Source organism: Ambystoma mexicanum, chromosome 1q (assembly GCF_040938575.1).
Source record: "Ambystoma mexicanum isolate Mex_15411 chromosome 1q, UKY_AmexF1_1, whole genome shotgun sequence".
NCBI lineage: Eukaryota > Metazoa > Chordata > Amphibia > Caudata > Ambystomatidae > Ambystoma > Ambystoma mexicanum.
Genome location: NC_090922.1, coordinates 1278172451 through 1278193268, shown reverse-complemented (window position 1 = coordinate 1278193268; position 20818 = coordinate 1278172451). Strand labels below are relative to the sequence as shown.

The following is a 20818-nucleotide window of genomic DNA, read 5'->3' as shown; positions in this document are numbered from 1 at the left end:
TTGGGATGCTAATGCAAATGTGTCTATTGCCTGTAGTTGAGGGTGATATCAACCCGGTCACCATTTCTTTTTGACCGGCATGTAGTTGATGCTATCTTTTGTTTGCCCACAGGGAAGAGATGTACAAACAACTCTGTCTCCCTTGCAAGACACTTTTCTTGAACATATGACAGATGTCAAGATCAGCATGATGATTTTCCAAGGTAAAAAACCTGCACACTCTTGGCTTAAAGGGTGGTGACAGGCTCTCACTTGGGGTCTGCTCAGTGTACATCTTAGGTGCCACTGTAATGTTGACCAAAGTGCAGGTTCTGTTGATGCGATTGACTGCAAAGTTGCACGAGAATGTGTTTTTCAGACGTTTTTGGAAAAGACTGCAGATTGCCACACTTGTAGCATCGGAACCTTGCCTCCTATATATAGTGTCTGCCAATGAAAACTGCAGGGGGATTGGTAATGGCTGCCCCCTCGTGTTCTCTCTTGAACCAGTAGATAAAGTATAATATTTCTCATGTTCTTCATGATCACCTGATTCCAAGTAAAACCGAGTCATAGTATTTTCAGGAATCTCTTCTTTCTCAACCAGGGATTGTTCTCTCTGTTGCTGAGCAGATGTATCGCCTCTCTCCCGTGCTTCAGTTGGTCGCAGCTGAACTTCATCAGCTTGAACTCCATACTCTGGCACCTGATGCATTTTCAAAGGTGCTACACGTGCAATTACATGTCTTCTTGAGGCACCAGATTCTTTTGAGACAGATACACCTGTTCTTTGCAGAAGAAATCTGTTGCTACTGACTGACCAGCATGGCCGGTGCAGAGACGCGCACAGTTTTTGGGCTTAGCCAAATCAAACAGATGCTGTTGCACAACTTGAAAAATTGATACATTTCTCCCCCCCTCTCCTTGAGCCTTCCCTTGTCAGCGGCCTGGCTTGGGCCATTAAGCAGATTCAGGCATGTTAATGTAATTCATTTAATTCATGACTTGATACATCTCTGTGGGGTACTCGGTGCTTTAGCATTCTCCATCTCAAAAAGCATTTTGGCTCTTGGTGCTATTTACCTCTTATGCCCAATTAAATGCACATGAAGTTATCAGTACTTTGCCCTTCTCCTGTGCCTACAAACTGAAGATGGGGCTCAGTGCTTTGTCTTTCTTCCTCACCTACTATTTGGGTTTCTCCTCTGTATACAAATGGGGCTATCAGTGCTTTGGAATTCCTCTATGCCTAATACATGCAGATTTTCTAAGTGTTTTAGCCTTTTCCTGCATTTACAAAATGCATGTGATTTGTACGGCCCATCCACCTATATTTCACACCTCTACCCACTCGGGAATCCCTGCCCGCAACCCCTCCTTTCCCACCCTCCAAAAAAAAACGAATTCACTATTTCTACCTAGGCACAAGCACACGTTTAAATGAATTCAAAGTACAGTTGAAGCTACAATGGATAGGCGAAAAAAACAATTGGCATATGGTAAATGAAATAAGACAAAATATTTTAAAATGCATTGTGCACCTAGAGATGCTCTGTAATGGTTGTTGAATGCATATTGAAATGCCATTATATTGTGTTTCTAAAGTTTCTCCATTCTTTAATGGAATTATGGTTTTGTTACACTAAATTTAAAATGAAATGACAAAACTACAAGTTGTAAGTTCTAGAACCTAAAAGGGAACAAAAGGACTGTTTGGCCTACTCACACGTGGCCACGGGAAACTTGAGAGATTTGGGGTTGTAAAACAATCCAATTTACTAGTTGTTTGAGAGGGTTGGGGGGCCGGTTGGAGGAGTGCACACAAGAGTGTTAGAGGCTGCTAAAGGGCGGTGGGGGCAGAATGTCATTGCAGGAGTTGTGAAATCTACTTGAACAAAGGGGGATGTATACACATGAGGACATGGCAGTTACATATATTCAGACCTATGCAACCCAAACCATTCATTTTACCAATTTCCTTTATTGTTTGTTTTTACAAAATGTGGTGGGCATTGACACCAATAAATGGTTACGATGTTGGACCAAGTTTCTACGGTGCAAATTATAACTATGGAAAACAGAGTAACTAGCAAACAGTTTAAAAATATCACTATGATAAACATTTTCAAACATGTTCTTTGTTAAATAGATAGCACTCAATGATGGTGGACTCGCATAGCCATTTAAAGTCATCCTACCCATTTCTCAACTTTCATTTGAGTTCAGTTAATACCATTAAAATGGTTTACGCTTAAGCGGATATTATACTTACAGCTGTCTGAAGTAAATGTTGAGGACTCCATTTGGTTTCTGTGAAATAAGCGTAGAACATTATAAAGGTATCCGCACACCCACACAAACGTGCATTTACACTGCAGTTTAGTGTCACCACAAATAGGCAGGGAGGCTTCTTGTTACTCACATGCCTCCAGTCATGCCCTCCACATCATAATAGATGTCTTCTGTCACCTCATTCTGCACAGTCTTGCAATTTACAGGTTCCACTTCTTTCTCCGGTATTAAGGCTACATAGTCATCTGTAAGTAAACAAAACAAACAAATGACTAAGGCACATTCATTTCACATTTATTCAATCTTTGAACATTTAAACATTTCCAACTGAAGCAAAGGTCCCATTACCCAAGTTTCATAGAAACAGAACTTTGTTACCAATTTCACTTGGTTTACAATTTATAAATCCCTATGAGGATGACAAAATCCCAGAGGGTGGATGCAAAGAGAGATAAGGGATGCACTCCTGGACCATCAGTGACTGCAGAGCACAGTGCAAAAGATCAGGAATACCTGAATGAAGAATGCAGATTTTGTCAGCGTTTCACGTGTGGAGAATTCTACTGTTAATAACGTTTGTAGTTGTTATGCTCAAACAGGAAGTGAACATGGTGAACTGATCTACTTCTAACTCAGTTGAATTACTTGTACCGGACATTGGGCCTCATTACGAGTTAGGCATAAAATTGAAGATAAATCCTCCCAAATAAAGCACTGAGGAATTACTGTTACCGCCTGATTAGTGGCAGTCGCGGTGGAATTACTGCTGTGGAATTACTGCAGCGGTACTTCCACCAAGTCTACCGATCTTTGGGCATTCAGTGTGAAGATTTACCTCCAGGGTTTGCTGGAGGTAAATCCTCCACTCAAAACCAAAACTCATAATTTGGCATCGTGGTAAAATTGGCAGTAACTCAGTTACTGGCAATTTGACCGCCTAACTCGTAATGAGGCTGATACTCTTACACTCTACCAATGCTCTATAAAAAAGTGATGACCCAAAAAAAGGAACAAGTAAACACACTACTCAAATCATGGGTAAATTACTGTTTAGCAACTCTATATTCTCCTGGTTCCCCCCTCACTCCCGCCCCGCCCTCCAGAGTTTTTGAGATCACGGTCGGTATTTACTCAACCACACAACCCTCATGCACAATGGTACAGCAATGCAGCAGCATGTAAAGAGAAAACATTCTAATTGACAGGACAAGTCTGAACGATTCAATGAGCTTCAAAGGAAACAAAAAGACAGATTAACCGAAGGTAAATGGACCGATCACGCAGCACAGAGAATGCAGATCACAAGAGTATGGTTTCATTGTTTACCCCTGGGATCTGTCCTTGCCACTACATGTTCTAATCCAGAGTTAAACAAATGTATGGCATGTGTTGCTGTATTACCTTTATTCTATACAAGTCAATAGCTACAAACACACCACGAATCAACAGCAATACAATAAACAGCAGTAGAGCGTAGTTTAAAAAAAGAACATTGGGTTAAAAATCCAGGACAGTCACGTATTTAAATGAACCACTTGCCATAGAGAGCACTAGGAAATCAGTCATGAATTACAAAGTGAAATACAACAGCCCAGAACAATAATTATACTACATTTTCCATGGTCATTTTCCTCTTGAGCTACGCCTGATGAACATACTTGGAAACCTAATAAACTTAGGCCAAATTTGAGGTTCATTTGCAAAGGTTCATAACCTCTTGGGTCGTGGTGATACTGTGCAGGGAAAAAAGGTTTGAACTCTCCAAAAGTGGAGGAGATGTATGACCTCGGCTCCGCATGAGGGACAACTAGTGCCTGTGGGTTTCCCCCAGCAGATGTAAGCAGCCGATGCAGAATGTAATATATAAGACTCGCGCGTAAACCGGTGTAATTATATCAAGGTAGTTCAAAGCAAAACTTGGAGATTCATGTATTCGGAGCCGTGAACCAGAACACACTCTGCTCCTATAGGTGGTGGAACGCCATTTTAGCTTTTAATGTTCGCTCCCTTGCAATGAGCGATGGATCTTCCCAGTCGAAGGGCATCCCCAGTGCTTCCAACCATTTCTTAACCTGTAAAAACCATGGAATGTTAGATCCTCCTCCCATTGACAACACATAGGCAAGTGCTTCACGATATTTAATCAAACCAGGATTTCCCCAGATTCATATCCAGAGATGCATAGGCCTCACACTTGCCTCATCGCCTATTGGCCTTAGATCTCATTCCATGCATGTAGCTGCACTTTGTGTGCTCTGAGATAATAAGAGTATTCACTTTAGGAACTTATTTTCCTCTATGGATAATGGGCAAGTATTAGCATGACCCCAAATATCCAAACCATACATGGCTGATGCATTTGCCTGTAACTGGTACATTTCTAATGCTGGTTTAATTGCACCCCTCGATGTTTGTGATACAATTTTCCAGTACTCCACTATTTCTTTTCCAGTATTTTCTTGGCCTCATGTAGCTAGTGAGCCCAGCCTAGATCACCAGCAACAAGTATGCCAAGGTAGTCGTACCAAGGTGCGTGTTCTAAACCGGTGTCTCCTATGGTTAGCTGCAATGCTTTGCGGTTAGACTTTCTGGGGCTAAAGAACACAGGCTTAGTCGTATGGCAATTCATTTCCAAGCCCAACTCATTGCATTTCCTAACAAAACACAGCAGTTTCATGTTAGCTGGAGTGGTAGATAAAAGCACCTCATTGCCCGCAAAGAAGAGGGCTGTGATTTTGTCACTCACCAGCCAAAGGGGATCAGGGGGGTTCAGGAGCAGTCCAGAGTGGTATCAACGTAAATACAAAATAGCAATGGAGCCACTATGCAGCCCAGTTCGACTCTCCTGGCCACTTCAAACGGCTGTGTAACCTCCCCCCATACTCCAGCGAATGACAGCCTCGTTATTGGAATAAAGGAGCATGATTGCATCTAAGAAGTTACCTCGTATGCTTTTGACCTATAGAGTCTTGGATAATGGGCCCCTCAGGACACTGTCGAGGGCTGTTAGTCGACAAAGATTGCAAACAGCTTGGGGCAAGTGTTTCTGTATGATTAAGTGCAGCCGAAACCCCTGGTCCAGGGTACTCTTACCAGATTGAAAGTCTACTTGAAGGTAGCTCAGTGGGCTTTAAATATCCACCCAAATATGGAGGCGTTTGAAACGGCCTTCGCAAATATCGTCCCTACGGCATCTCGGAGTGAGATGGGTGGTTTGTTCGCTGGTATTCCCGAATCACCCTTTTTAAAAATAGGGACAATCTCGGTCTTGTTCAAAGATGCTAGGATTTTATTCAAGGAAACAGAAGCATTGAAAACGCACAGTAGAATGGGGACCCATACCACATGCTTGCTATATTGAAAAGGTTGATAACTGCTTTATCACCCACATGTGACCTGATAGCTTCCTCTTCCTCCCTCAAGGTAAATATAAGGATCGGACCCCTTGCCAGTTTGTTCCAATTTAGCATTGGGGCAGTCATTAACACTGCTCTCTCCTGTTCCCCATGGATTTAATACAGGCCCCAGAAGTATTCAGACCGCATAGCAGAAGTAATGCAGGCATGAAGGGTCATGTCAACTTTTAGTTCCATCAGTGACATGCTTCCAAAAAGGGGCCGAATCACCCTTTCTTACTGCCTACAGCTTGTCAATTATGAACTTTCTCTTTTTAATCTTTGTTTTAATCTTTGTTAGGTTCCAGTAAGCACGTCTTATATATCTCTTATATCTCTCTTATGTCTCTCAAATGATCCCTATCAAGTACCATTGAGGTCTTCAAGTTCTGCATCAGTGTCCTTTTTGCCGATTTGCAGTCATTTATCATACCAAGGCATTATTCTCTTGGCACGTCTATGGACTTGGGATCTTGGTGGGGTGAACATAGGTTGCACACTTAACATCAGTTTTCCAAATTCCAAAAACACCTCCATATCATGGCGATCCTGTGAATGTATGTTATATAATGCTGTGAAGGAAGATTTGATGCACTTTCTTTTCTTTTGCCCAGCATAGTGAACTAAGATCAAAAACTTTAGTTCTGTTTCTAAGAGTCTAATTATCTTACTCAATATCGGCAAGCCCTTTGCTTTCTGTTGAAAGCGGAAACCCCTTTAGTAGCATGGGTGTGCTATCCTGCGTACGTCAACCAGGAAGGATCGGAGGCTTGAAAAAAATACGTGGAATACCAGCTACAAGCACTTTAATCGTTATTAGCTTACATGAGTTTAATTTGAACAATTGCACAATGCATTGCATTTATAATGATGATATGGATGATATGGATATTTAAATGAACTCACCCTTCTATTTTATTAAATCGTTACTGTATTTCTATCTGGGATTTTTTACGGAGAATAAAAAGTTCTGAATAAACAATTGACTGAATAAACAATTGACTGAATGAATAGAAGATAAATAGATCGCCCAGCTATTAATCAAATTTGGATAATCTAAATCTTGACAAGCGTTAAGGTGTCAGAAAACCTGGGAGCCTGACTCAGAGATCCATTGTGCCGGGTATGGGAAGGTACATACGAGTTCAAGATAAAGGATATGCTGATGTATATTTTGGGTTTATATTATTTGAAAGTCAAACATGTCCCTAGTGAAGGTACATGTAGAAAATGTGCAAATCGAGACACAAAGGAAGGCAGTCAGTTTGGGATATAATCAGGTAGTTGTAAGATATGTTTTGATTAGTATGTAATATTAGTGTTTCTCATCAAGTGGACACCCCAAACTCACCGCCCCCAACTCCTCCACAAATACAGTCCCACTCTACAAATCTGGGAGAGAAACAGATGGCTAGTCCACAACTCAAATGTATCTAAAAATAGAAATTCAAAGATAACATTAAGGCAAATAGTTGGCCTCCCAAATGAAACCTTTTAACAGATATGGTAAATTTACTTTGCTGGCAGTCAAAGAAGAGGCCACATTTGTTCCAGCCATCATGTATGGTTTGGAGATTCATCATACACTGTTCTCTTATGATTATACTTTCCCGAAGACATATTTTGGAAAGCTGTTTTATCCCTGCCTGCTTGTACTGAGATTGGATTAATATTAGGGTTGGTTTCTCTAAATATGAAAGTCCTTGGGAAACAAATCTTCCTATGTAAGAAATGTGAATATCCCCCGTGTGAAACAATCAAATCAACAGAGGGGGATGAAAATTGTTATATTAACAACTTTACTTCTCAGCTGGAATCAACGGATTTTGATTATAAGATGGCGATTCAAAATCCAGTTGCTTATAAAACCACTTTGTGTTGGTAGGATTGGTGCTCAACCTGTGTAAGCTTAGGAATGTTAAAAAAATGCCTGATCTATTAAAGATACATACAAGGTTGAGAGCATGTGCTCCCTATATGATTTGATTAAACTAAAAGCACAATCATTTTTTTTTTAAAAAGGCAAAAGTTTTTTTTCCAGCATCTACCAAAAACTACAGATTTGGAAAATTGCTGTAATTCTTTGCCCCATAGCCACTGCAGTGGCACAATGGTGGAAAGGATGAATTGGAAGAATGAAATTGCATTACAGTCATTATGGGCACTTGATGGACTAGATGATTCACAATTAAACAGAAAATGGTCTGTTTCTTTAGAACTCCATTTTCCCGAACATTCATATACCGTAAAACACCTTCTGGGAAAGTTGGCATAAAATTATATAATGGGGCAATACGTTTTTCGATTTAGCAATCAGTCTTTATGGTAGATGCAGGAGGCTGCTACAGCTGATCAAAAAAATAGTCATTTTTGGTGGCAAGGTAGAAAACAACAACAATTTATTTAAAAACATGGAAAACAAAGAAATGATTCCATTGAGGGAGTGGTAATTGAAATATGCCACCTTTTTTAAACTGATTTTATTGGAGGAGAGAATCTCTGACCACCTTGCATGCCCATAGAAGTACATGACATTTCCTGTCAGTGACCAGATTCCGGAAGAAATCCCAGAATGATAGGGAGGCATAAACATTTTGTGATGGACTAGTGACAATACCCGTTTGCATACAAAAACAATTGTCTGAATCCAAATAACTACATTGTGTTACATATATGCATTCTACATTTCTACTTAGAAGTTGGAAGACAAATAACCATCTTGAGTGGTAACAGGAACACGTCTAAGGCCTGAAAACAATATGTTTTTTATATCAGCCACAGCACACAAGGTGTGTACTGGGGATGTAATAATTGTGAGTGATAAACTGAAGACATCAGAGTAGCATTAGGCAGCACCCAGTGCAAAATAAAGTGCAGTACATGCTCATGTACTGAAATTGAAGGGTGTGTGTGTGGAGAGGTTCCCATTGAATATACTGATGGGCCAGGAGAAACAACAGAGCAGAGGAGCAGAATATTGAAAGCAACCAGCACCACCCATGACATCCAAAGTTTGAGCACGAGAATCATGAGCTAGTTACTGATTATGAACCATCTGAGTCCTGGCTGCAACACACGATTCCTGAATTTACTAAGAAGAGGAGAAGGTTGAGAATGATGGCAATGCCATAGTTAGAGATAGGAGGGAAAGTCATGTCTACTCGTCCAAATAAGTACAGTGTCTTCAAATCACATCTGTGCTGATGGGAAAGAGTATGGCAGGTCTAACTCCACTGCAACATCTTCTAAACCATGGTAAAGATCAACAACCGCTCAGCACCTGCAATTACTGAAGGAGAACTGTGTGCCAGCGGAGGCTGGGTTCAGTTTCTGATGCAAAAGAATTTCAGTCGCCAATGAAGCAGCAACACACACAGGGCTGTAATAAATGAAAAAGCCAGCGTCTGCACCTCTCCCATCAGCATCAAATCCCCATACCAATCACAGACCATTATGTCAGTCAATATTGCTGCTGTTCCAACAGGTTAGTGTGACAAGGCCTCTGAATGTTGACACACAATTCACAGCTTACAACACTCTGTTTGCTCACTGGCAATGTGATGCATGGATATTGACACATTCTGTTGTTAACAACCAGGTTTATGTCTATTCTTGAGTAAAGCCAATTACTGTTGAGAAATTCCCAGTCAACATTACTTTTTGTGCCAGTGTCTAAAAGAGTTGCACAGAAATGTCCTTTTTTTAGGGGATCGGGTATGCATGAATATGCAGGTTGAGGCTATAGTTGAACGGGAAAATATGGAGGGGGTCATGGTACAGGTAACAAATTGTGCTTTGTTGCTGCTGAAAATGGGTCCACCATTCATGCCACCCTATGAATTGGCAAGCCCACGCATGCCATTGCATTGCACATGCTCTTTGCCTTCTAGCATCACAATGGATTAGGAATATCCAGCCTGTGAGGAACATTATTGCTTCTATGGCCCAGAAGATCAGCTCACACTTCAGTCAGGATTGTGGCCCAAGAAACGAGGTCTGCCAACTGCTGGTGCTCTATGAGCTGCCAAAGCACAACTTGAAACAGCAAAAGGCCACTGACGGAGCTCAAATTGGGACAAATAGGACAAGGTAAGCGAAATAATACAATAATTGATTTTTGCAAGTGTATCAGACTAGCAATAGTTGAAGCATTCTTTACTCTAAGACCATAAACCCCCTGTATGATTTCTGTTCCATGATGCAGTTTTTCAGGTAGCCAGACAACACACTGCATTACTCCATTGAGGCGCTGTCGCTATTCTACCAGAACACAGCCATATCATATCAAACAAAAGAGCACACTATTTTCTGGAAAAATGGTTTTAGAGGCTGGTGCAGAAAGTGTTCCATGCATACCCTCAAATAAAAAGGTAATGCTGATGTCATTTCCTCACTAAGTGTCAAGATTTAAGTGGCCACTTTAAAAGGCACATACAGTGGAAAGGATTTCTGCAACCCTGCAAGACAAGATAGTTAAAATGTGTGAAAATGTACTGATGCAGCAGTTGTTAGACTGAGTCAAGAGTAGAGGCAAGAATAAAATGCCACACCAACTGTGCTCAAAAGCACCCCTAGAGAGACCAAACACATGGTCTTCATCTTCATCAGGCAGTACATTCCTTCTGCTGCCCACACCACCATAGTCATCTTCCGTGAAGGCTACTGATGACAGTAATAGGCTTGTGACTTGGAGCATGTGCGATATACTTCTCACAAAGTTGGGAATCCTAATGCAATTGGGTCTAGGATAGATAGATAGGCTATATAGATTCTTAGCAACTCGGATAGTGGATGCTTAACATTTTGATATATTTTGCACTGGCAATGATGATCCATTAAAGAACTTGTTGGGTTCTGAGTCCATCTGCTCAAAAGCACTTATGTGAGCAACCATATAAGCCCTAAGCTGCCTCTACCATTGTCAACTCTGAGCAAGCCTTCAGTGCTTTCAGGTCTACAGAGTCTGATCGCAGGACAATCCTTGGAATACCTCATGTGGAACTAACAGTTGATGGTACCAAATGTAACTGCAGACAAAGCTTACATTATATTTTATGTAACTTCAGAATATAATAATTGTTGCCTTATCAGTCTGGTGGCAGATTAACATTGAAGAATAAGACAGACCCGATATGCCTGTCTCTACTTCAGCAAGTGAGTGCTGTCTATCTATGATTTCCTGGGAGGGAGGGCAATACCTCCCATCAGGCCACAGGTGCCCTCTCCAGGAGATCTCTGCTTCAAAGGAACATTCACATAAGACAGGCCAGCTTCATAACAGGGTTTTGCACACCCAATGGCCGTTTAGGTGTTCAGGCTTAGGAAGGGGCAGACTTAGAATAACCAGAGGGAAAAGTGGATCTGAGATGGGCTCCACCATTTTGCTTTTCTGTGGGTCTTTGTTACTTTATATCCCCTCCATTTCCAATGGAATAAGGCAGTCATGTTATGATGCAAGAAGGCAAGGGTACATTGCTGCAGCAATGTGGATTGGGCCCCTTTCAACAGGATTGCTTCTGCCCAATCTCTAGTGACAATTTCATTCCCATTGGATCTCCAAATATTTTTCAGTAAGACCAGAATAATTAATTGGACCTCAAAAGTGAAGTCAAGATAGAAGGCATCCAAGACAGATGAAAATGCTGTCCCCTAACCATAATCAAGGAACAGTGCATGTGGCTTTCATTTGGACCATGTCCTGCCTTTCTAACACCACACTGGAACAAGGCTCCTCATTGGATGTGAAAGATTGCCTGTAGGTGCCAGACAAGCTCCATGAAGTGTGAGTGTTGAACAAAAGGACCTCCTTTGTCCTTCAGTGCATGGATTTGGACTCCCAGGAACCAGAAGGTTCAGGAGCAGCTGAAATCCTGCTTGCACTGATGTTAACTGCATTTTATGCCCTTCAAGCCAATAGAACAAGGGTATTGATTTTTGGCACTCTTGGCATCTTCATACTGCTCACTTGCATCTTCAAATCAGTTTGACGTTGCCTTGCGGCAAATGCACTCATCACTGCCTTGGCATGAATACCAGCTCATTGCTGTAAGAGCCTCTCTGATCACTGCATCAAACACACCAAATCTTGGCACGACTAGAACGTTGACTCAAACTGCTGGAAGCCAACAAATCGACCCAGCAGCAACAAACCTGTTAGACCCTTCGAACCACACCACATCGAACTTTAACTTGAAGAGCACAAAGCCCACCTCAATGTCAGCTCACCACCTGGATCAACATGACTCGACACATCTTAAATCGGTCTTGACCACTAAGGAAATCACTTAAGAGCCCATTATAACAAAGAACGAGATACTGCTAAAAGGCTTGGTTCCAGTAGTCCACATTCTACAGTGGCATTGCTGCAATTGCTTTGGTTCCTGTTCCAGGACCCATAGTGCTAGTCTATACCATACGTGAAGACCGAACATGAAGAATAATAGAAGGAACGTTTGTTTGGTGTTTGCGACACATCAAAACCTCTGAAGCAAGGGGCTTTGAATATAAGAGACTTGGGCACAGAAGGTCCTGATATTGTAAAAAGGAACTGTAAACTCAGGCCTGAGAAGCCCAGAAGTGTGCTGTGCTCGAGAGTCCCGCCTTGTCCCGTGCTTCAAATGTGGGGAAGGTAGACCCAGTCATAACATCCCATCATTTGAGAAGACTTCTTTCTTGCTTTGTGAACATTATGCCACACTATTTTGTAGCATAGCGGTAAGGATTGGCAATAGTTTATTTTCATATTATTTCTTTAACACTTTTCTTTGTGCATATACCATTGTCCCGCACACTTTTGTATTTAGAAGTAAGGATTGGCAATAGATGTATTATTATAGGCACTTCTTATTTGACTACACTCCACCAGGACTGTATTATTACTATTTGATGGTCGTAGCTTGCTTCCATCTTAGATTTAGGTTTTGATTAGGCATTTATCTCACCCATTTGTACAGTTTAATAAACACTGTTGAACGGTCATCACTTGTGCTTGTCTTGCTTCGATACCACGCCTTCCTTACACGCTCAGATAGTGTTGGTAGATGGTAGAAGACTTACTTTGAGTTGCATAAGGACTAGAAGGAGGGAGGCAGACAAGAGATGATGTGGCTGTAACTAAGAGTTGCACTGTTTTCTGACTATTAGGGAGGCGAGCACCCCTCAGAAGCAACCTCGCATGACATACAGGCAAAACCTACACACAAGTGACATGTGTTGCCAGTGATCTCTAGGCATTATAATATCACAGAGTTGGTTGGAGGCAGGGGATTACATTCAGTGGCTGCAACTAGGTGATATCTTTGTGCGACTTCTATGGAGGAGAGAGCTTGGGCAAGATTCATGACCACCGGCAACTTTGCCGAACCCTGAATAGGGGATACAGTTTGGTCAGCGTCCTCGAGTCAGAAATAAGTCTTGGATTATTCATTATACACTATTTAATATTATAATGTTCTACAACTATGCAGGAGTATGGAATAAATGTCACTGTTGCACAATGTGTTATCAATGTTTGGAAAGTGCAACATATTACAAAAGTGAATGCATTTATAATTATTTGGTTAATACAATACCTGCAGAAAGTGAAACATCGAACAAGTATATGTGCATTTTTGTACTCTTTTACAGTCAATCAGTTTTATTAAGCTAATGTATGAAAATGTTTACTAATGCGCTAGAACTAGTAAAATGTCCACTACAAGAAGATGAATATCCTTGTAACCAGTAGCGGTTACATGTCTTTACACCAAAATATATTTCACCTAAAAGGAATTTTCATCGAAATCTTTTTACCTAAATCTTTTTTACCTACTGTAGATACCGAAACTGATTCACTGAAAACCTCTGTACTGATTTATGTATTATCATTTTTTTTTTATCGGGTTTCCCCTCCAAACCCGTTTTCTGCCCTTAAAAACACCCCAAACATTCCCAAATTAATTAAACCCTTTAACCCACCCAAACAAATATACATGTATTTTTCACCTAAATAAATTCAGTGAAAGATTTTTTCGATGAAAACATCTTTCAATGAACATTTTTAGGTGAAAAAGCTCTCGAACATTATTTAGGGGAATAGTCTGTATATCCCAGTAGCTAGTGTAGACTCACTGTGGTAATGTTCTGTGTCTTGGCTTGCATCAGTCGAGACAACATCTTCTCTCATACTTATAACATCTTCATAGGTTTCTGGCTCTTCATATGATTCACTGCTGCAAGATCAATAAATACATTTTTTAATGAGATGTATGTAAAATTCACATTCATGATGCAATACCAGCTGGAGTCTTATCATTCAGTGCACAGTTATCAACCAGTTGTCTACTGAAATAATGCATCTCAACAAATACAGTGCTTAGCAGGGTCTTCTTCACTTCTGCCATTGTGGTAAATATTTCAATGAAAATCTAAATTACAATTAAAAATACTGTCCATTATAAATCTCAACATATGTAAAGTGTCCTGAAATTTAAAGTGCAGTTTCCCTCAAAGAAAGTCATACAGTAAGTTGTGGGTACACGGAGGTCGCAGTAAAAGGTTAACCTTACTTTAAAAATGATTGGCTATGTTATTCAGAAATGTGTTAGAATTCCAATGGTGCAAAGATTCAAATGTTGTTAAAACTGTTGCACCTTTTCTAGCATCAAATACAGAGAACACAGAGTCACAGAAACCAATGTAATGCCTCCGCCTTCAATGCAACCCCACACACAATTCCTAAAAAAAACAGGCTGTATTAGGAATCAAAATGTTTTTTTCAACTACAATCACTTGAAAGTTGGTCATCTAATTGTATGCTGGGATAGGAACATATTGATACCTTTGTAACAGGTTTACAGATTCTCACCAGTACATCATGCACACACACACACACACACTCATACCATATAGCAAATGATTATATATTTCTAACATTTCTAATCCTTAACACAATGCCACCTTTAAGCAGCACACTTAATTCTAGGACACCATTGCTGCTTTTCAGCCAGTGTATCAAAACTCTTCAGCAGGCAAATTGAAACATTTTTCTTTCTTACCTATCAGTAGCAAGGATAGTGTGATGAATCGCAGGATTCAGTCACTTCTCCGCAGGGGGAAGCCTTTCCCAGTGAGGCTAAGGAGGGAATCCCACTATGTAACACCCTCCCTAGGGTTAGCGGCAAGTGGGACCTCATCGAGAGAGACTCCCTCCTTGGGGACACACACTCCCTTTCCGCTGAGGTACTCCCTACCCAATCCACCTACAAAACACTGTTAATAAGGCCTACTGGAAGAAAACACAAAGGGCAAGTGGATATCTGCTATCATCATATTGAAGACTTGACAGAATCTGAAAAGAATTACCTATGTGATACAAAGACTAAGAAAACCACTTGATTAGTACAGAGGGGAAGTAATACACAAAATAAGGACTTTAATGCTATGCCAGGGAAGACCCAGCGCATCATCATTAAACTGATAGGAGGAGACATGAGAGGAACCCGGGAGTTCCAAATTTGCTGTCGGATCGGAGCAGAAGGAAACATGAACACACTGATCCAAAGCTGGAAGGAAGCTGGCATATGCAAGTGCCCTACTTGCACTCCAGAAGACCCAGGCTAAGAAATAGGAGAACTGGTGCAAGGTTTGAAGAGGAACCGAATAAGAAGTGGTGGCGTTACAATGGATACGAGGAAGTGCCTGAAGGAGGCCAAGAACAACTACCGAAGGCCACCATGGCATGTGCCAAAGGAGAAGAAAGTGCAAGGGAATACAGCAACCTGTATCATGAGAAGAGAGCCCAGACCGATCTGCAGGCCTGATGACGTTAGAAAGGTAATGGGGAGAGCAGGAGGCCCGGGAAGGGGGTAATACATAATGAATGGGATACTCCTACTCGCCCCAGTGAAGAACGAGTGTGGAAGAAGAGTGAGATTTATTACTGTGCCACTCATACTCGTCCTAGTGAGGAAAGAGTGTGGAGCAAGAGTGAGAATGGTTACTGGGCTAATCATACTGATCCCATTAAGGATTATCCTAGAAATGTTGAGTCGACACTCCTTTTATAGAGGTGAAGTTCCAAAATCCAACAGCAACCCTTTATTTTTGATTCTAGGTCAAATGGTTGTAGATTTAAAAGGAAAATTAGTTTTTATTGCATTTCTAAGGCATGTTGCACATTTACATTTAATGTCCTTGAATTATTAAGCCTTTTGTCTGGTCAAGCCTTTAAGCTACTGACTAATATGGTTTGAGTCATGCCTCCTTTGTTTGGAAAGACTCATGGCTCTATCTGGACAACTGTATTGGAATGCCTACTTTAAAGTTCCAATTGTATATGCAGTAATCTTTCTTTGAAGGTGGGGAGTTTGGAAAACAGGGATCCAACCATGTGGTCAGTTAGATTTGTATCTTTTCAGAATTCAAATGTATGTTTCCTTAAAAATGTGTCCCTTGAGATGTGTCCGTGTGCGTGGGATGCATCTTATTAACACGGGGCCTTGAACATAGGAACTTAAATATGGAACTTACAATGGGTTTCTTTGATGACTTTTAATTACATAGGTCTGTTTGCTCATGCTGGGCGAGCTAATCCCTGGAATTTCAACACTACCCCATTTAACTATGTATGCACTACTACATTAAAAAGTATGCTTTTCTCAGACTCACTGGAGAGCTGAGAAATGAAATCCAGCATTGCCCAAACTATATCAGAATATCATATCTTGCCATGCAGATTTAAACAGCAATGCACCTTAATTTTAGAGTCTCACATATAATGTACACACAGTGTCACTGCAATAGACTTCTACTTGCATTTATTAAAATGCATCAATTTGATATTTCTGGTTTTGCGGGTCAACCTGATGTTGAAATATGAAACATAGCATTTGTTCATAAAATTACAGATGAATGGTATTAAGGGCTGTTTACAAGTTTAATATGTTCCTGGTAGTGTAGAAACTGGAGCTGGGTTTTCTTTTCTGGTTGTCGATATATTCCAAATTCCTTAGAAACTGGTATCTGTCCTTCAGCTTTCAGTACATTGTTCCATGAGTTGACTGTAGAAAGCATTATTTTATATTTATAGTTGATCACTCATGGACTACATGTTCAGCTAGGCAGTTCAAAGGAATGTTCCTGGTGTGTAGTGAAATCTGAACCTTATGTGATCTGCTATCTCCCAGGTGAGCAGGTACCTACCTGCACCACCCAGGTGCAACATTTCAGTATTAATTTAATAAAATCAGACCACATTAATTATACAATGCATTATTCCATCACCGCTTTACCTTCAATGTAGGCATTCCTCATTTCTCTTATTTTCCTCTACAAAACACAGATGACATATGCCATCATTTTCTTCTTTTACTGGAGATGGAAAACTGGCACCATCGTCTTTAAATGTCCTTCAGAAACTGGCATTCATCTTACTGATGATGTTCAGATTGGTTGTATTAGAGTTAAGTCCAGAGGTAATGCAAACTCCCTCTGAAGACTATAAATTGTGGCCAATTATTGTTTAGAGTTTATTAGAGATAGCAGAACCTTAAGTGCATCCTAATAACTAACGTGTGCATGCAACTCTCAAGGCATGTATAGTGAAGTTCTTATAATTGGGGTTGTGCCTTGTCCTTCTGCAGGATCCATCTATTCTGGCGACTGTTTTGACTTTTAGAATGTTAAACCAATACAAGCTGCCAAGAATCTATTTACTCATCAACAGAAGTATGTCGCATCATGATGGCGCAGCAAGCTAAGTGCGTCCCCTCAAGCAGCTGTGTTTAGACTACATGACATGTTTGAATTCCGGCTTGGCTCACTCAGCCCTTCTTCCTTCTAAGGCTGATAATCAGAACAAGTACATCAGACAATACAACAAAGATCAAGGACCTGGGCTTATCAAAGTGCTCCTTGCTGAAGTATTTCAACAATGTTATCTAACGAGTGCATTACAAAACCACCCATTTGTTTAATATCAGAAAGATAGTAACCATACAGAATATATGAATGCTCAAAGTGCAAACGTCCATAACAGGATAGGATGACTCATGACCTCATAATAGTGGTGACCATGTGGTATTCTCTTTGGTACCCTTGGCACTATGACTCCCAAGTCATAAGTGACAGGGACTCCATCAAGAAGAGAAATAAATAAGACTCTCAAAGACGCATTGCACTTTTTGCCATCGCAACTCTTTTGTTCTGAGGGTAAGAATGGTGTAAGTATTAGGACAACCTCAGTCCTGACACTTAGCCGTGTTGGCATGGGTCTAGAGACAAATCCAGGGAATGTTTCCCTTCTGTTTACGGGGGAGCCAACACCTCTGGGACAAGGGAGATGAGCCTGCTACACTTTCCACCACCTAAGGGCCGGGCAAGCAGGATCTCAAGGGCAGGTGACCCTCCATGGGGGGCAAGGAATCCCCAAACAAGGGCTTTACGCGGCCTCCCTTTAACACAGAGTCCCACATGTCTGGTAGTTATATGGTAATTGAGCAGGGAAGTAATGCACATTACCCCTTTTAAAGTGGATGGTTTATGTCCTGTGTTTGCTGCTGCCCTTCAGAGTGGAACAAATGGGTTATATCACCGTGTTCCATCGAGGAACATAAAAACGGACCAGACAAAAGAGAAGAGAACTGACCAGAGGACAAGAGGAAACCTTGCATAGCCACGCAGAGATGAGATTGTCTGAGAAGCGTGGAGGCAGAGACACGCAGACAACGTGGTGGGTGGAGGAACAGGGAAGCCCGAAGAACACTGCCACTATCATGATGTCTGGGAACATGAGGAGCTTGAAGCGATGAAGCAAACTGAAGCTACACCAGAAGCAGCATGCAGCGACTTAACAGACGCTTAAATCCTCTCAGTACAAGACAGGAGGAACAGACACCGGGGACCTGACAGCAAAGCATTGAAATTCAGAGGCCACCCCCATTGAGCACTGCCACTGAAGAGCAGTAATGCAGCGCAGATTAACGCGTGGGTGGAGAGTGATGAGGTCGCAGCATAACCCACACCAGGCTGAGAATTCAGATACCCTACAAAGGTGTGAGAAAACAGACAACCGTAGCAGGGCTGAAAATCCACATAGCAAATGTCGGGCTGAGAATCCCGCTACCCCATCAACAAAAAAGGGATGAAGAGCCAAATAGCTCATGCTGGGCTACGACACAAGAAGCGGGGTTAAGAAATCCCACAACCCAAGCAAGGGTGAAGGGAAATGACAAAACGCACTGGGACACACGAGATCACCCTGGGGTGAAAGACATTTTCAATTATGTGAATACAGACGAACTCTACCCCTACAGCCTGCTGCATCTGAAAAAGAGCACACATCCAGAGATTTTGGATAGAGTTTGAACTGTTGGAACGGCCTGGCCAGGCTGATTTTCTGGGAGAAAGGCTCAGAACATTTGGGTTAGGACTCAGGCCAAAAACCAGGAGGAAAAGATACTAAAGGGAGACTAAAAGACATTTGAATTACAGCAGGCCTGGGCGCCTGACAAAACACCAAGAGCTCTTCCTGTGGTGGTTAGAAAACCAACCACGATTAGCCAATATAAGAGGGAAGTAAAGTTGTTATCTTTGTTTTAATAGTGGTAGGGCCAATGTTAGGGTAGCATAAGTTTGGACAGAGGACAGAATTTTTAAGACATCCTGATGAGCGCCGGTTTGTTACTTTCTTTGAAGATTAGGGAACTCATTGTAGAAACGTGGACAGAAGAGGCTTTCGTTGCTTTAATAAAAATACTCAGTTGCAAACATGTCTTCATGTCTCCTTGGTTTGACATACCACACTCTATTGTTCGAACAGAACTATTCAAATGCATTTAGCTTGAATGTTACCATCAAAATGCAGATGGTGGTTTGGAGTTCGGAAGGACAGGACAGGGGCTTTGGACAGGATTAGTGAGCAGGGTTGCAGAGATCTACTCTTGCATTTAGTGGTAAACAAATGGAGAAGAAAACAGGAACAAAAGTATGAAGACAGGTTTTCTTTTCCAACAATAAACATATATCCTCAGCCTTGGATGACTGTAGCAGTCATTTCAATCATTAGCTAATTAGCTACCATAAAGGTGGTGTTACTGGGGTGTATGATTCTGCACTTGACAAACAGAAGCAGCAACTGACCATGGGAGACATACTCATTTGAGGACTTCCAGCTATATACGGAATTAACTGGCAATATTTGAGTTGTGTGGCTGCACTTCACATACAATGGGATTGTCGACCATGCAACACTGTGCGTTGCATTCAGGGACTACACCAGACATATGGGATATGATGTGGCTTAGGACCATATTACCTGGGCCTCTGAGGCAGCACTTTCCATTAGGATGGCAGCACATTTGCCATTTGAAACTGCTCCCCACATGTGATGCCTTTGCCAGGTTCTTGATATAGTCCATGTTAACGATGCTACTCCCAGGCATTCGTGCTGCATTTCACATGTGATGGCAGACCCCGACATCTGGGTCGTGCTATCCATATAAGGCATTTACTGGCATATGGTCGCTATAACAGGAGCCTTTGGGAGTGCACTTGGCATATAATGCCAGCAGGAGGGCATGCTTGTGAGACTTGTCCTTGCTTAACGACTGCACCTGAAATTCAGGCCATTCAGTGGCCACGATAGCAGTAAAAGAACCTTCCGACTGCTTTAGTAACTATTAATAATGTTGTGCTTACCTTGTTTTATTTACATTAGTGATGTCACTTCCCATTAGCCCTTCAGGGTCAAACCTCATGACACAGCTGTACCGGTGATGCGGTTAGGTGAACGGCCATGTGGTGTCCCTTCCTGTGATGATATCCCAGTGTGTGACGTCACTTCCATTACCTCGGACGTTTTGGTGAAACCACATCACTGAGATTTTAGAAATTCAATAACCAAACATATTTTAAACACAGGATTGGTGCCGAGTTTATGAAAAGGGCGCCATAACAGCAAAAGGAGAAAAGGAAATGTAATCTAAGAAACAGACACTACACCCTCGTTGCGATCTAAATTTCACAAGCTGCCTTCTATTAACAGGACAAGGTAACTGCAGCCCAGAACAAAAAAACCATACAGGGCTGGATTAGGCAGATTAATTCCCACAGGAGCCCAGCCTATGAGGAGTCCTGCCTCACACACCACTAAACTAGGCCATGACCTTCCTAGC

The 20818-nt window shown here is 41.5% G+C and overlaps 1 protein-coding gene across 3 annotated transcripts in view; it reads right to left on the bottom strand.

Moving 5' to 3' along the window:
- FYB2 (FYN binding protein 2) overlaps positions 1-20818 on the bottom strand; it is a 365509-nt gene that overhangs the window by 153480 nt on the left and 191211 nt on the right. For all 3 annotated transcript variants that reach the window (XM_069642109.1, XM_069642107.1, XM_069642108.1), the window contains exons 5-7: positions 13776-13876; positions 2402-2516; positions 2252-2289 (exon numbers count right to left, since the gene is read on the bottom strand). In XM_069642109.1, the coding sequence (XP_069498210.1) occupies positions 2252-2289; positions 2402-2516; positions 13776-13876 (254 nt within the window). The remainder of the gene's footprint in view (positions 1-2251; positions 2290-2401; positions 2517-13775; positions 13877-20818) is intronic.